Genomic DNA, 16,322 nt, shown 5'->3' on the forward strand with positions numbered 1-16,322 from the left:
TAAGTATTTGATGGTTTGGACCCGCACTCCCTTAAAAAATAATGTTTACAATGTTTAGTTTAGTTTGTATGTTTGTTTTGATATTTCCCAGATTACTTAGTATTGGTGTTAAAGAATTGATGTATTATGTTATAGAATTAAAGTTTAAAGCAGATCCCATATTTTGATGTAATTATAGTTTGAGAAAACAGTGCAAGTGGATGTTGTACATCAGTCATTTCTAAAGCAGAAATAATGTATAAATAACTGAGGTATTTTCATAGAATATCATAGTTACTGGTGTTCTTTTTGCCATTTGGGGCTTTGATGTTACTATATTTTAGCAATTGTATGTTTTGCAGCTTTAAGGAAAAGCGTAGATTGTAGGATTGTGTTACTTTGAGCAATTTTCCAAATTCTTTTTTAGGACCAGCAAGTCCTTAATGGAGAGTCAAACTAGGGGTTTGAATGACAAATCATGATGCTCCAATTAGTCTTAGTTTCTTGATAAAGAAGTGAATAACTAGCTGCCAGAATGCACCAGAATGCATCTAAGACCACGTATTTTTCCAAAATTTCGCTCTGTGCCCGCCATATCGCTCAAAGAAAAGTTCAGGGATTTTTTCCTTACCTGACTTTCATCACTGTCCTTTCATTCAAATTAATTCAATTAAGTAGGGGTAACTTTGGTGCTGCTGTTAGATCGGCACCGCAAGGGATTGTGGGATACCATTCCCTTTGCCTGTCTGGACGGCTTTTGGGTTTAAGTGTAGGTTTTTGACCAAATGTGTTTAGTTATTTAGCTGTTTTACTGTGTTTTCCTGAGTTATTTTATTACTCTGCTCAAGTCTCTGCACCATGAGTGAGAGGGAGACAGAGAATAATGAGTTTATATAGCACCGCTACCATCTAGAACAGGGGTGGGCAATTATTTTAACTGGGGGTCCACATTTGGTTCTAAAATTCGATAGAAGGCCCGGACCAGGAGCAGATGTATGAAGTGAGAATGATATAACATGAAATGTGGAAGTAAACATTTGGATTGAAAATTATATTCTGAAACAGTTTTCATTCTAGAGTTTTTAGTTTAAAGCTTTTGTTCCTATTTTAGATTTATTTTTTATTGTGAAATCCCTTTGGTACCTTCAAGGAGTTGTAAAGTGCTGTATGAATAAAATTTCATTCATTCATGATCCTTTCAATAAAATAACACTATTTAACACATAGCACTATTTATGAAATAAAACAATGAAAAATAACACTATGATTTTCAAAGACAAAAATTCAGAAAAATATAATGATACATAAAAAGAATAATAAATAAATAGTGGATCCTCTCCCGTCATAATCCTAATAAAGACTTTGAGGGCTGCAGCTCCTCACGTCTCACAGTTTGTGCTAAAACTGAGCAGCTGCGACCTGTCCGTTTATTTCTCATACAGTAATAATGAAAAAGCACATTTCCATGTCTTCTGCTGCAGCTAATCATATTTCTGTGGTACATTTTCACCAGAACAGAGTTCCTCGTTTATTGCAGAAGTTTCATTCTAAAAATAACCGTGATCGGTAAAATCCAGAGTCTGATTAAAGACTTTTTTTATGGTATCAAAACTCCTCACTGCACACTTTCTATACTTGTCTCAGACAGACATGAACATTTCCACCCTTTTTTTCGTTTTCAGTTCTCAAACTTATCCAGGATCTTTGAATGAAAACAAAGATCTGATTATCAATCACAGATTTCTGTAGATCTGTACAGGAGATACAGCACGGACTGAGGAGATTGATTGACAAGGTCTCCAGCCAATCAGGACAAGGAAAAGGGTGTGCGGTTTAAAAAAGGCAGCATGATCACTCAGAAATAATGAGCTAAACTGGGAAAGATGAACTGCGACCTAGAAAGGAAGACTGTCTTCTGTTCTGTTTGACAGAGATTTTAGAGGGTTTCAGATCCGGGGCCTGTTGCACAAAAGTAGAATTAAGACATCCGGGATAAATGACTGAGCTGAGCTCAATGAATCCACAATTATTATCATTATTTATCCACAATGATTGAAAATAATGATCACAAACGTTTAAATAATGACAGTGGGTCTAGTTATATGTGATAACAATGTATAGTGAGCAGTGAAATAACTATTGGTTTCCATTTGTGGCGACTGCTGACTGACATTAGGGATGAGATTAAATAGATCCTGGAATTTAGCCTGGTCTGGAGCAGGCTAGCTCCACAGAATAAATCTCCATGGTAATTTATACCATAACATATCCTCCTGCCCCCTATCCAGCTTTAGTGCAACCGGATTGGGGATCAATTGAGCCAGGATCACCAAGATATCCTGGCTTAATCCCTTATCCTACTTTTGTGCAACAGGCCCCAGGACACAGACTGCAGTATTTAGGTATTTATGTTTTGATTTCAAATTTTATTTATTTATTGACAATTTTAAATGAATGAATGACGCATTTATTTAATTATTTTATATTCGATTTATTTATTTCAATGAGTCTCTTCTGGTCCTCCAGACTCCTCAGACATTGACTCCCTCACTTTCAAACCTCATGTGGAGAATCTTGTCAAGAAACTGAGAAGAAGCGACTTGTAGCTGCGACTTTCCTCTCTGTGCTGGATTATGGAGACCTGTTTTACATGAATGCTTCAGCTCAATGTCTTCGAATGATTGACACGGTTTATCATTCTTCTCTGAGGTTCATCACTAACTGTAAAACAATGACACATCACTGTGAGTTGTATTCTCGAGTGGGTTGGCCTGCCCTGGCCATACGGAGGAGGATTCATTGGTACACTTTCATTTATAAGGCACTGCTTGGACTACTGGCGACCGACATCTGTTCCTTACTGTCACAGAGGAGCGCCGATTCTTATTCTCTTCGTTCACGTGATCATGTGTTGCTCTCTGTTCCATTTGCTCGCACAGAACTGGGCAAAAAGGCTTTTTTCCACTCTGCACCTTATGCATGGAACATGTTGCAGAAGGACTGGAAGTTGACAGAGTTGATTTCCTTGAATGCTTTTAAAGTTAAACTGAGAGGTCTCGAGGCTGACTCCTTAACATGCACTTGTTTTTTTATAATCGGTTTGTTACTTCCTGTTATTTTGCTCTTTGTAATTGTGTAACTGTATTTTAGTTGCTGCTGCCGCTTGGCAAGGAGTCCCTTGAAAAAGAGGTTTTTAATCTCAACGGGACTTTCCTGGTTAAATAAAGGTTAAATAAAATAAAATAAAATTTTCTCCAATGATCACAGAGTTAATTGATGGTTGACAAAACCCAAAAGTCTTGGACACAAATAAAAGGTATAAACTATAAAAGGTATAAAGAAAATGTTTAAATGTTGTGTTTGTGTCCATGCAGTTCTCCCCCAGCATTGGATGACTGAAGAGGAAGATCTCTGCAACCAGCAGAAGAACTTCAGAGTGGAACAGGAGGAACCAGAACCTCCACAGATTGAAGAGGAACAGGAGGAACCAGAACCTCCACAGATTAAAGAGGAACAGGAGGAACCAGAACCTCCACAGATTAAAGAGGAACAGGAGGAACCAGAACCTCCACAGATTAAAGAGGAACTGGAGGAACCAGAACCTCCACAGATTAAAGAGGAACAGGAGGAACCAGAACCTCCACAGATTAAAGAGGAACTGGAGGAACCAGAACCTCCACAGATTAAAGTGGAACAGGAGAGCTTTAATGTAACTGATAGTCAGGATGAAGAAGGAAACCAACATGAAGAATCAACATCAACTACAGATGAAGAGACAGACCCACAGAACAGAGATCAGAGGAAGAGGAGGGACAGAAGTCATGTCCAAAGTGTGGACAGCTCTGACATGTCAGCAGGTCAGTGTGACTCTGATTTTCATCTCCACACTATCGGTATGTTCACTTCAACAACGGTTGTATCTTGAGCTTCAAGCTCTCCAAACATGCAGTCCATCAACAGCGTGTCCTGGAAGAGTCTCTTCTGTCCCTTCCAGTTGAAAAGACAGAAGACATTGTTGGTCAGTGCAGCCGACAACATTCTTCAAATCATATGATCTTAGTTAGTCCCTCCAGCTAACGACAAACAGGAAACCTTAACAGATCAAAGAGAAAATTGTTAGCAGATAAAAAAGTACAATCTGTTTTGTCGTCTGTGGTTCTAAGTTTGTAGTTCAGTTCTTTTCAGCAGATTTCTCTGTCAAACCCAAAATCCATCTAAACCTCTTTGATGTCTCCATGTCTCCAATTCCAGACATCCAGACAGATTCTATTTCCAAAACTACATTTCAAGCTAAAACCCAAAGACAGGGTCCTGCTCATGGATCTGCAGACAGAAAAGATTCAAACCTGAACACATCAGTGAAAAACTGCTTAGTGTCAGAATTGTTCTCCATCTTTTTCTGGACTGATTCTTCCTCCAGTGCAGCTTCATCTTCATCAAACTGCTCCTCATTGGTGGGTGGAAACACAACAGGGAGGTTTTTCTGTGTCCAGTTCAGCTCCATGAATGTTCAGGCTGTTTAATGTCAGTGATTTCAGTTTAGAAAAACTGCATCTCTGCTGAGATTTGCTTCACTTCCATAAGAACCTCAGCAGCATCAGGATCATTTTGTTGATGGTTTGTCTGTGGAATGACATTTCATACTCATAGCTTCAGTGGAGATCAAGAGTCTGGAACCTTTAACACTAAGGCCGCCTTTACACTGCAGGTCTTGATGCTCATATCCGATTTTCTGACTATATCCGATTTTTTTTGACGACCCGCTTACATCATCTTTTAAAAGTGACCCGTATCTGATTTTTGCATTTACACTATGCGTGTTTTTTAAGGTGACTGGTTTTATCCAGCAAGAGGCCTCAGTGAGAACTGTGACAAAGCGATATATAACTCCTGAAGTGGCAGAAAATTTTATTGACATTTTAAAACAAACTCCTGCTCAGATTTTACCTTTGTCCTGCGATTCTCTGACTGATGATTTTAATGACAGACTTAAGTCTGCCATTGATTCAGCTGCTCCAATGAAAACAAAAATCTTGACACATAAACCGAAGATGCCTTGGAGAAACGGTGCTATTTTAAATCTGAAGAGAATTTGTAGGAGAGCAGAGAGAAAATTTAGAAAAACTAATTTAACAGTCAACTATGACTTTTTAAAGGATCAACTAAAAACGTACAACCACGCTGTTAAACAGGCAAGGACACTTTATTTTTCTAATCTCATCACAAACAATAAAAACAACCCCCGGTTTCTTTTTAAGACTATTGATTTTTTATTAAACAAAGATTTTAATAAATCTATCATGCCTCACTCACAAACTGCATGTGAGGACTTTGCTGACCACTTCAGGAGTAAAGTCAATGCTATTAGATCCAACCTTCAACCGGTACATAACACTAACCCTAGCAGGTCAGTGGCATTGTCTTTACCTGAGGAAACACTGGAGAGTTTTGTCCTGGTTGATGCAGAGATGCTTGGTCGAGTTTTTTCCCAAGCAAACACTACAACCTGCCTTTTAGACCCTATTCCTACTTCTCTTTTTAAAACATTTTATACATTCTTTGAGTCAGAGATTTTAAACATAGCTAACTGCTCTTTTCAGACGGGGGTCTTCCCCTCTGCCTGTAAGACGGCCGTGGTGAGGCCCCTTCTGAAGAAGAGTAACTTGGACCCAAAGATCATGGACAATTACAGACCTGTATCCAACCTACCATTTTTAGGAAAAATTATTGAAAAAATTGTTTTTATTCAATTACATGATTTTTTAAGTGAACATAATGTTCTTGAAAAGTGTCAGTCTGGTTTTAGGACAAATCACAGTACTGAGACGGCCCTTTTAAAAATTTTAAATGATCTCAGAAATACTTATGACTCGCAGAAACTTTCTGTTCTGGTGCTGCTAGATCTTAGTGCCGCCTTTGATACGGTGGATCACCAGATTTTACTTGACAGACTAAGGAGTCGGGTCGGCCTCTCAGGAACTGCTCTTAACTGGTTTCACTCCTATCTCACAGATCGCCATTTTTTTGTAAGTATGGATACTCGGTCCTCAGGAGTCCATGAAATAAGTTGCGGGGTTCCCCAGGGTTCAATCTTGGGTCCAATACTTTTTAACTTGTATATGTTGCATCTTGGGGAGGTCATCAGGAGACACGGCGTTGACTTTCACAGCTATGCTGATGATACACAGCTTTACATCGCCGTGTCTCCTGATGACCTTGAACCTGTCAACACTCTTTTAAACTGCATTTTAGATATAAAGCTGTGGATGGCAGAAAACTTCTTACAGCTCAACCAGGACAAAACTGAAGTTTTAATCATTGGTCCTGAAGACAAGAGAGAGATGATTTTACCCAAACTTAGGAACTTTAAATCTTCTCAATGTGTGAGAAACCTAGGCGTACTTTTTGACTCTGAGCTGAATTTTATTCCCCACATCAGAAATGTTGTGAAAACAAGATTTTACCATCTTAAAAACATTGCCAGAGTCTGCCCGTTCCTCTCTTTTGCCAGCACAGAGGTGCTAATGCATGCTTTCATTTTTAGTCGTTTAGATTATTGTAATGCCCTGCTCTCTGGTTTACCGAAAAAGTCGATCTCAAATCTGCAAATATTACAGAACTCTGCGGCACGAGTTCTGACGAGGACCAGAGGGCGGGAACACATTACACCTATTTTAAAATCGCTGCATTGGCTCCCTGTGCATTTCAGGATTGATTTTAAAGTTCTTTTAATGGTTTATAAATGTTTTTATGGTCTTGGGCCTTCTTATTTAAATGATATTATTTTAAAATACGAACCCTCGCGGACCCTGAGGTCCTCTGGCATTGGCCTCTTAGTTGTCCCTAAGGTAAGGACCAAGACACATGGTGAGGCTTCATTCTGCCATTATGGTCCTCGCCTGTGGAACGGCCTGCCGGAGAACCTCAGGGCTGCAGAGACTGTAGAGGTTTTTAAGAAGAGGCTCAAGACCCACCTTTTTAGTCTGGCTTTTAAATGACTTTAAACATTTCCTATGTCTTTTTATTTTTTATCTATCTATTTATTAATTAATTTATTTATTTACATATTTATTTATTTGTAAGGACTATTATTATCTCTCTATTATTATGCTATTCTTTTTATTGTTATTTTACCAATGATACGTAGGTTATGTTTTAATCAGGTTATGTATTTTATGTTTTAATTACTAAAATTGTTAAATCTTATTTTATTTTATTTTTTTATCTTTTTTCTATTTTTATTGTTGTTATTTTATGATAATTTTTATGCAGTGCCCGTTCTCGTTGGGCGGGCTGGGGTCCTGCTCTGTGGTCTAATAGCCATGGAGTGGGCCCTGGGCTGCTCTGTGTTGGGCGGGCGCTGTGGTACTGACCCCTGTGGTCGGGCTGGGCCTTGGAATAAATGGATCCCCATCATATCGTTTCCTCGCAGCAGTACCAAGCCAAACCTTCTTTGAGCTGCAGTTCTTTGTTTCTGTTCAGGGTTCTACGGGGGGAACTGGGTAGGTGTGGGTGGGGGGGTTGGGGGTGAGGGAGGGGTCCCGTCTTTGTGTGATTGTCCTTTGTTTGCTGTTTTTAACAATCTTCGGTTTTTATGACTGTTTTATCTGTTTTTATGTGAAGCGCTTTGTGTTTTTAATTGAAATGAAAGGCGCTATATAAATAAATAAAGTTTGAGTTTGAGTTTGTGTGCTTGGGATCGTTGTCTTGCTGAAAGATCCACCCTCTTTTCATCTTCAGCAGCCTGGCAGATGACAGCAGATTCGGATCAAGAATGTCTCCATACTTTTCTCCAGTCATTATTCCTTCAATGATATGAAGTCTACCAGTACCACATGCTGAAAAACAGCCCCACGCCATGATGCTCCCACCTCCAAACTTGACTGTTGGTGTGGTGTTTTGGGGGTGATGTGTGGTGCCATTTTTCCTCCAAGCATGTTGTGTCTTATGACATCCGAAGAGTTCAATTTTGGTTTCATCTGACCAGAGTATCTTCTCCCAGAATGTCATGGGTTTATCCAAATGTTGTGTGGCAAACTCCAAACAAGCTTCAACAATGCTTCTTCTTCAAAAATGGAGTCTTGCTTGGTGTGCGTGCATGGAGGCCATGGTGGTTGAGTGCATTACTTATTGTTTTCTTTGAAACAACGGTACCTGCTGATTCCAGGTCTTTCTGAAGCTCTCCACGAGTGGTCCTGGGCTGTTGGAGAACCCTTCTGATGATTGTTTTGACTCCTCTGTCTGAAATCTTGTGAGGAGCACCTGGCCGTGGCAGGTTTTTGGTAATGCCGTGTTCTTTCCACTTCCGGATGATGGCCCCAATGGTACTCACTGGAACTTTCAGAAGTTTAAAAATGCGCCTGTAACCAATGCCTTCAGTGTGTTTTGCAACAATAAGGTTGTGTAGGTCTTTGGACAGCTCTTTGCTTTTACCCATCATGCAATGCTTCTTGTCTAACACTTTGCTGGTGAGAAACCTTTTTAAAAGGCATCAATGAGGACTATACCAGCTGATATTACTTTGCCCTTATAGGGGGCAGGTTAACCTTCTGAATACTGACAAACTCCAGCTGCTTTCTTGACTTGCCAGACCTTTTTACCCCTCCTTTTCTTCATGTGTTCAATACTTATTCCCTGTGCCATTTCACTTTATTACACATAACTTCATTTATGGACATAAATGTTTGGATTTCTTTCTGTGTGCATTACTTGGGTTGATGCCGACATCTAGTTAAAATTTCGTGTCAATAGCTCAATTAGAAATATGTTTTTTGAGAGAAATGTTGACGTGTGGGCCGTGGGGTGGGGTGGGGGGGGGGGGGGGGGGCACGCACTCTGCCGGCAACTTGGCAAGGGTTCCTGGGCTGGTGCCTTCAGGGCGCGGGGTAGCCAGTGCAGCTGACCGGGATCGGTGGCCAGTAGTTGGCGCGTGGCCTGGCCTCCCGGGGGTTGTCGTTGCATTCACAGCAGGGGTTAAGGGGTTCACTTGGGTGGGTTTATTTTATTATTATTATTATTTTTTATTTATTTATTTAAATTATTACTATTATTATTTTTTTTTTGTTATATGTCCTTTGTATTAATTTATTTGTTTTATCATATTTCTTTTTTATTATTAGGAGTAGTAGCAGTATTAGTATTATTTAGTATTATTCTAATTATTACTATTATTTCTTTCTTTCTTTTTATTATTATTTAATATACTTTGGGTTCTCTTTTTTATGAGGGGGGGGCGGTGTGCTAGTCCTTAGGGAGGTCATTAATGGTGGGGCTGGACATCCTGCCCCTCCGTTTTAGCACCAATTCCCTTCCTTGCTGGCTGTTTCTCAGTGCTGCGAGGCTCTGGCCTCTATTTGCGGCTGGCTTGCCGCCTCCTGGCCGCCCTGGGAGGGGGGGGCGCCTTCCGCGGCCGGCTGGGGGGCCGGTCGCTCGGGTGAGCCTTCTTCCCCTGGTTGTGGCAAATAGGGCTCCGGGAACTGGATGGGTGGGTTATACTGGTGGGGCTCACTGGGGATGTCTCTCTCTGCCATAAACAAACAGCAGCAGGCTCACCCCAATGGCGTTCATATTGTGGCAGAAGACTTTAATAAGGCTAACTCAAAGACTGTTCTCCCGAAGTTCTACCAGCATGTGAAGTGTTCTACAAGGGTGAGAACACTGGATCATGTCTACACTAACATCAAGCATGTATACAGAGCCAACCCCCTTCCCCACCTCGCGCAGTCAGACCACCTTTCCCTCCTGCTCTTCCCGGCCTATACCCCCCTCAGACGCCGATCCACGCCCACCACAAAGACCATCACAAACTGGCCTAAGGATGCTCTTCCCATACTGCAGGACTTCTTCCTGCTGACAGACTGGGACTTATTCCATCACCAGGAGCTGGAGACACTCGCAGGAACAGTGCTGGACTACATACAGTTCTGTACCTTCTGACCTTCTACCATCATCCATCCAGAGCCTGCTCACGTACTGCATAACTGTCTGGTTCAGCAGCTGCACGGCCGCGGATAAACGGAGACTGCAGAGAGTCGTAGAGACGGCTCAGAAAATCATTGGGTGCCCTCTCCCCACCCTGACGGACATCTACTCCATGCTGGATCACTAGGGCCCAGAACATCATCAAGGAAAGTTCACAACCCGGCTCAGACCTGTTCAACCTGATGCCCTCTGGGAGGCGCTACAGAGGCATCAGAAGCAAAACGAACAGACTCAAAAACAGCTTCTTTCCAAAAGCAAGAGCAATCCTCAATTCCCAAATGCACAGATCAAATCCATATTCCTGTTTGCTTCTCTGTCCACAGTGTCAACTCTCTACCTCATTACCACCTCTTGCACTTTTGACATATTTACACACAGTTTTCATACGCAATTTTGCACAATTATTTCAGCACTCTTCATTACAGTTTACAGTTTATATTTGCACACCTGTATATACTGTTTGTTTTTTGATTTTATTGTATTACGATGTTTTTTTATTATATTTTATTTTGTATTTTTTTTCCTTCCTTGCTGTTCTTGCACTGATGGCGATGCTTAAATCTCATTGTACTATGCACAATGACAATAAAGCAAATCTAATCAATAGATGCCTGCATCTTTACTGTCAATAATGGCAATAATCTAAAACATATTTGTTTGTTTTCAGACTGTTTTTCTCTTTGTAATTTCATATCAAATTAATTATATGAGTTCGCTTCCTTCCACTCCCTTTCAAGCAATATTTATTAATATGGCTAATTATCCTAAGTTTGATTAGTTACTGTATGAATGTACAACTGATGAGTGTATTTCTTTTGTGTATTATTTCTATTTAATTGTGTAAAATAAACCATTTCAAATCAAAATCAAAATTGCCTGGACACAGAATCAGGTTAAAAGTACATTTTCTGTCAATCCCACCGTCCCCTTTCTAGTAAATCTGTCCTCTTTATCTCAGCATGATTTAATTTGAGTATACAGTTATATAACATTAAAGACCTGTTTGTACCATTTATGAATTACTTTTCTGCAATTTTATTTCCTTAAAAAAACAAAGAAAATTTCTATTTAATTAAGCAAATGTGATTTAAGTGACTTTTTTTGTTTTGTTTTATTTTCTGTATTTTTAAACTATGCATTTCAAAAGTTCTTTATTGAGTTTGATAAATATGTGTAAATTCTTTATTGCTTTGAGTACAATCCTTGAAATCAGTCAATAAATCAAAAATCAATCAATCCAAAATATAATGTTCTATCTTTAACTGGTTCAGACTACTAGTTATTGACTGAAACAGCTCTACTTATAGAGGGCAGGTGTAGAGGACAGTTTATACTGTTGTGCTGAAGAAAACAAAAAATATATTTTAAAACATTAAAAGTTCTTTATTGTTTATATTCTGAATTATTCTATTTAAAATTGTATTGGTACTTAACAATGCATAAAGTCACCATAACATATAAAAGGGCCTCTACTTGTGTTTCTGCAGCCCTCTCCCAGTGCTTGATGACTAAAGAGGAAGATCTCTGCATCCAGCAGAGGAACTTCAGAGTAGAACATAAAGAACCGAAACGTCCACAGACCAAAGAGGAGCAGGAACAACCAGAACCTCCACAGATTAAAGAGGAACCAGGGGAGCTCTGCATCAGTCAGGATGAAGATCAGCTTGATCATAAGCAGGAGACTGATACCTTGATGGAGATTCCTACTTATGAGGAAGATGAGACCAGTGAAGCAGATCTAAACAATCAGCAGAGCTTTACTGTAACTGATAGTCAGGATGAAGAAGGAAACCAACATGAAGAATCAACATCAACTACAGATGAAGAGACAGAATCAACAACTACAGATGGAGAGACAGAATCAACATCAACTACAGATGAAGAGACAGAATCAACATCAACTACAGATGAAGAGACAGAATCAAAATCAACTACAGATGGAGAGACAGAATCAACATCAACTACAGATGAAGAGACAGAATCAACATCAACTACAGATGAAGAGACAGAATCAACATCAACTACAGATGGAGAGACAGAATCAACATCAACTACAGATGAAGAGACAGACCCACAGAACAGAGATCAGAGGAAGAGGAGGGACAGAAGTCATGTCCAAAGTGTGGACAGCTCTCACATGTCAGCAGGTCAGTGTGACTCTGATGTTAGAAAAAATCCCAAGAAGACAAATCTTGGTAAGAAACATAAACAATCTCAAAAAGAAGAGAGACTTTCCTCTATCAGGTCTGGTCAAAACTCAAGAATAATTACTAACCAGTCTGACTACATGGAAACTGGGTCTGATGAAAGATGTTATATCTGTAGAGAATGTGGTGAATGCTTTTGTAACAAATCTCAGTTCAGAATTCACACAAGAATCCATGCAGAAGGTAAGAGATTTATTTGTAAAGAATGTTGTAAGAGTTTTAATGAAAGATCTTATCTCAAAAAACACATGAGAACTCACACAGGAGAAAAGCCTTTTACTTGTAAAGACTGTGAGAAAAGATTTAGTCACAGATATAGTCTCAAAAGACACATGAGAACTCACACAGGAGAGAAGCCTTTTTCTTGTAAAGAATGTAAAAAAAGTTTTAGTCAAATATCTCATCTCAAAGCACACATGAGAACTCACACAGGAGAGAAGCCATTTTCTTGTAAAGAATGTAGTAAAAGTTTTAATCTAATATCTACTCTCAAAACACACATGAGAATTCACACAGGAGAAAAGCCTTTTTATTGTAAAGAATGTGATACAAGTTTTCGTCATCTGTCTAGTCTTAAAATACACATGATAACTCACACAGGACAAAAGCCTTTTTCTTGTCAAGAATGTAGAAAGAGTTTTACTCAATTATCTAATCTCAAAATACACATAAGAATTCATACAGGAGAAAAGCCTTTTTCTTGTAAAGAATGTGATTCAAGTTTTAGTCACAGATCTAATCTCAAAACACACATGAGAACTCACAAGACTTTCTCTTTACAAACAATGTAATAAAGTAGTTAGTGTAAACTCTAAATTCTAAACTTTTCTGATAAGAGGTGGACACCTCAACCTCTGCACCACAGTTAAAGACTTTATTTTACAGGAGGGAAAAAATCTGATGGCCTCCATACCATATTGATGAAGTAACTTCATTAGAAGGAAGTTACAAGTGAGTATTTAATGTGTAGAAATGAAGTTTTCTACTAATTTATTGTTATAATATGATAGTCTTACTTTCTAGGAATCTTTTTTAGGTTTTCATCTTCTCTACATCAAAAGCAAAAAAAGTAATGGATCAATACATTTAAATCTTTGTGTAATGATATTAGACAAAGAGCTTTACTGCTGACAAAATATGTACAACTTTTTCCACAAAATAAATTGTTTTAGATGAACCTGCAAATAGAAAAGAGTTGTTTGTTTTGAGTCATTAGAGCTAATTCTTGAATGTCTTCATTATGGTTGAAATGTTTTTTTTATACATCCTTAATTCTAACACTTTTAATGTGATCAGTGAACATTTAATAAATATATATCTATAAACACAAAGTAGTGACTGCAGTATATACTTTGTTAGGTCAAGTAATAGGGGTGTAATGATACACGTAGTTGAACCAAAATGTTTCCGTACGGCAATTTCCGTTTGGTTCACCTTTGTACCGTTTTCTTTTTTTTCAATTGTATTTATTTTGTAGATGTTGTTCCCCCCAATGCATTAACTTTGCGGCGAGACAGAACTAATGTTAACTGCGAGTTTTCGCCAAGACGCCATTAGCTGACGAACAGTTGGCATGCCAACTATAGCACTATGGCTAATGCAGACGTAAGACCAGAACCTGAGGACCCACCCATCTCCTTGCGCTCTCCTGTGTGGGAACACTTTTGATTTGTTGTGAGCATCCATGAAGGGAAAAGATAGTTGGAGAAGTCGAACACAGTGTGCCGACATTGTTTCACTACACAGGAGCATGAGCAGGCCAGACTAAGCACCGTGGGAGGAACAACGAACTGCAGTCGAATGATGATCCAGGTGCTCCTTAAGAAGGCGGCGGCAAAGATGAGGTAATTGAAGGCAGCTGGTCACGTCCAAAACAGAACAGGCGGGGGAGGGGGGAGTAACTGGCAGAGGCACCGTAACAGTACCCCTCCCCCCTCAAGAAGATCACGTATGCCGCTGTAAAACATCTAATCTGCTAATGCACTTAAAACAGCATCACCGGATTGTCTGTAATTAGTAATGACTGAACTGTTTGGCAAAGTCTTTCAGATGCCGGTGGAAAATAAGTCTGCTCTTTTGGAGGAGATGAAGGTAAAGGCTACTAAATACAGAGCAACAGGATGCATCCCTCTTGATGCTAACCCTCTCGAATTGGGAAGAACCAACGAGACCAGCTATAAGCATATTGCAAAATTGGCAAAGAGGTATCTCCATTTCTGCAACCTCTGTCCCGAGTGAAAGAGTTTTTTTCTACTGCTGGCGACATCGTTACGGCTAAAAGATCTCTCCTCGTTCCTGAAAATATTGACAAACTAATCTGAAAAACTAATTACTAAACTGAAACTTAAGTCAGCAAAATCAAAGATCAGAAAAAGCGAGATTTGACACGCCTCCAAAAATATTCATTTTGAAAATGCAAAAAAAAATAAATTTTTGAAAGCAAAAAAAAGTAAAGCAGAATAAAAAAATATTAAAAACCAAATATTTAATATTTTCACTTGCAACTTAGAAAGTTTTGTGTGCAACGTGGTGGCAGAAATATCACTCCATATTTCTCAAGGTTTTTTCCATCTGTGACGACACGGTGAGATGAGAGGACATCAGTGTGTTTCTGGAACACATACAGAAATAGTAACTTGACACGAATCGATACTGAGGAGTATTCTAAAGATTTTCTAACAGAGTTATGTTTAAAGACATATCCTGGTGAGTTGAAGATTGTTTTTCAGTTTTTTTAATAAGCTAACCACAACTTGGAAGAGTTAGCAAGCTAACGAGCTAGCATGCTAGAGCATGATGAAGCCAAGAGGAGAAAGGTTGCTTATATGTTTCTGTAATTACTTTATTATTGAGGTGAAATATGATCTTGCAGCCTATTGATCTGATATGATCATTGTGTTTTACAGAGCTGGTAGTCCTGTTCATTTTCTCTCTTTTTTTACTTGCAACATCTAAGATGGCTGACTATCAATCTTTATAAATATAGGAGAGTGTGGTAAAAATGCACTTGGGAGCAATGTTGTATTGCTCCGAAATGCAGAATAATGTTGGATTTTAAGTTTTCTAGCCAAAATAAAGTATAAAGCTTACTGACATACGTTCTGGAAAAAAAAACATGTGTTTTGACACAGGGGCTTTATCTTCAGTGTTTACATTCTTTTTATTCCAGTAACTATTCAAGAGTTGACACAATCCCAGTAGATTCTTATGTGAAGAAAGCAGCCTCACACTGAGATGCTATGGAAGTGATTCTGTAGCATAAATAAAAAGCAAAGTCAAAACCAGAAATGCTTTTTCATTTTCAAAATGAAGCTGCATTTTTTGACTCAAAATTAAAATGAAAAAGCAATACTTCAAAATTATTTTTTATTTTATACTTAAACCCACTAATTCTGTGTCATAATTAAAACAAAAATGCAAAGAGGGGATTGCATTTGCATTTTCACATCCACCCTGGGAAACTTGTCTAAATAATCATTTCTTAAAAGCATTTCCAGAGGGGAGGCGGGGCGATGACGTCACTGCTTTCTCGAAAAATGTAGCAGAATGTTCCTTTAGTGCCCTCGCAAATCAGAAGCTGTGAATCGTAAACCAACTTCAGCATCGTCTGACCGCACGGATTAAAAAAAAAAACATATGATCGAGCAGAGCAGGCCCTTAAATATAATCATAACTGTAATAAAAGCACATTATGAAGATAGTCTCCTGCAGCTTCGCGCTGAGTGAGTGTTTTTGGTCCAACCACCAAGCGTTTACCACGGTGAAATCTGCTGTCTGTTGATGGGGCTCCAGCTGTCATCAAACAGCAAATTCAGCGCGAAGATGCAAATAAATTTGTAAATATGTGGGAATTGCATCAGTCTTTATTTTTGTTCTTGACACCACTGGAAACACAAATTAATATAATGGTTTCGTTTCTCAGATCGTGATCGTAGCAGCATTTCCTCCCGATGAGCGATCATCGGGAGCTTCACGCTCCACTATGCAAAGGCAGCTGGCGGTCCGAAGAACAAAAGCTTGTCCGCGGTGCGTCAGGAGGAGGACCGCAGAAGGCGGACATGCTGCTGTGTAGTCCTGAGAAGCTGTGGAAACGAATCAGAAGTTCACAACCAACACAAAGCCGTCTTCTCTGCCGCTAACACAGTCTGCTCCTGG

The 16,322-nt window shown here is 39.2% G+C and overlaps 2 protein-coding genes across 3 annotated transcripts in view; one reads left to right on the forward strand and one right to left on the reverse strand.

The window, feature by feature from the left end:
* LOC144981362 (uncharacterized) overlaps positions 1-16,322 on the forward strand; it is a 104,175-nt gene that overhangs the window by 56,482 nt on the left and 31,371 nt on the right. The window contains exons 2-4 of one of the 2 annotated variants that reach the window (XM_078935197.1): positions 3,354-3,836; positions 11,448-12,107; positions 13,914-16,322. The exon at positions 13,914-16,322 is cut by the window's right edge and continues 107 nt beyond it. In XM_078935197.1, the coding sequence (XP_078791323.1) occupies positions 3,354-3,836; positions 11,448-12,107; positions 13,914-13,921 (1,151 nt within the window). In that variant the 3' untranslated portion in view covers positions 13,922-16,322. The remainder of the gene's footprint in view (positions 1-3,353; positions 3,837-11,447; positions 12,108-13,913) is intronic. The other variant, XM_078935194.1, reaches the window with a different exon arrangement.
* LOC144987124 (uncharacterized) overlaps positions 1-16,322 on the reverse strand; it is a 319,301-nt gene that overhangs the window by 25,909 nt on the left and 277,070 nt on the right. The gene's annotated exons all lie outside the window — the stretch shown is intronic.

This window comes from Oryzias latipes, chromosome 2, assembly GCF_053564925.1.
Source record: "Oryzias latipes strain Hd-rR chromosome 2, Olatipes_Hd-rR_3.1".
Lineage (NCBI taxonomy): Eukaryota > Metazoa > Chordata > Actinopteri > Beloniformes > Adrianichthyidae > Oryzias > Oryzias latipes.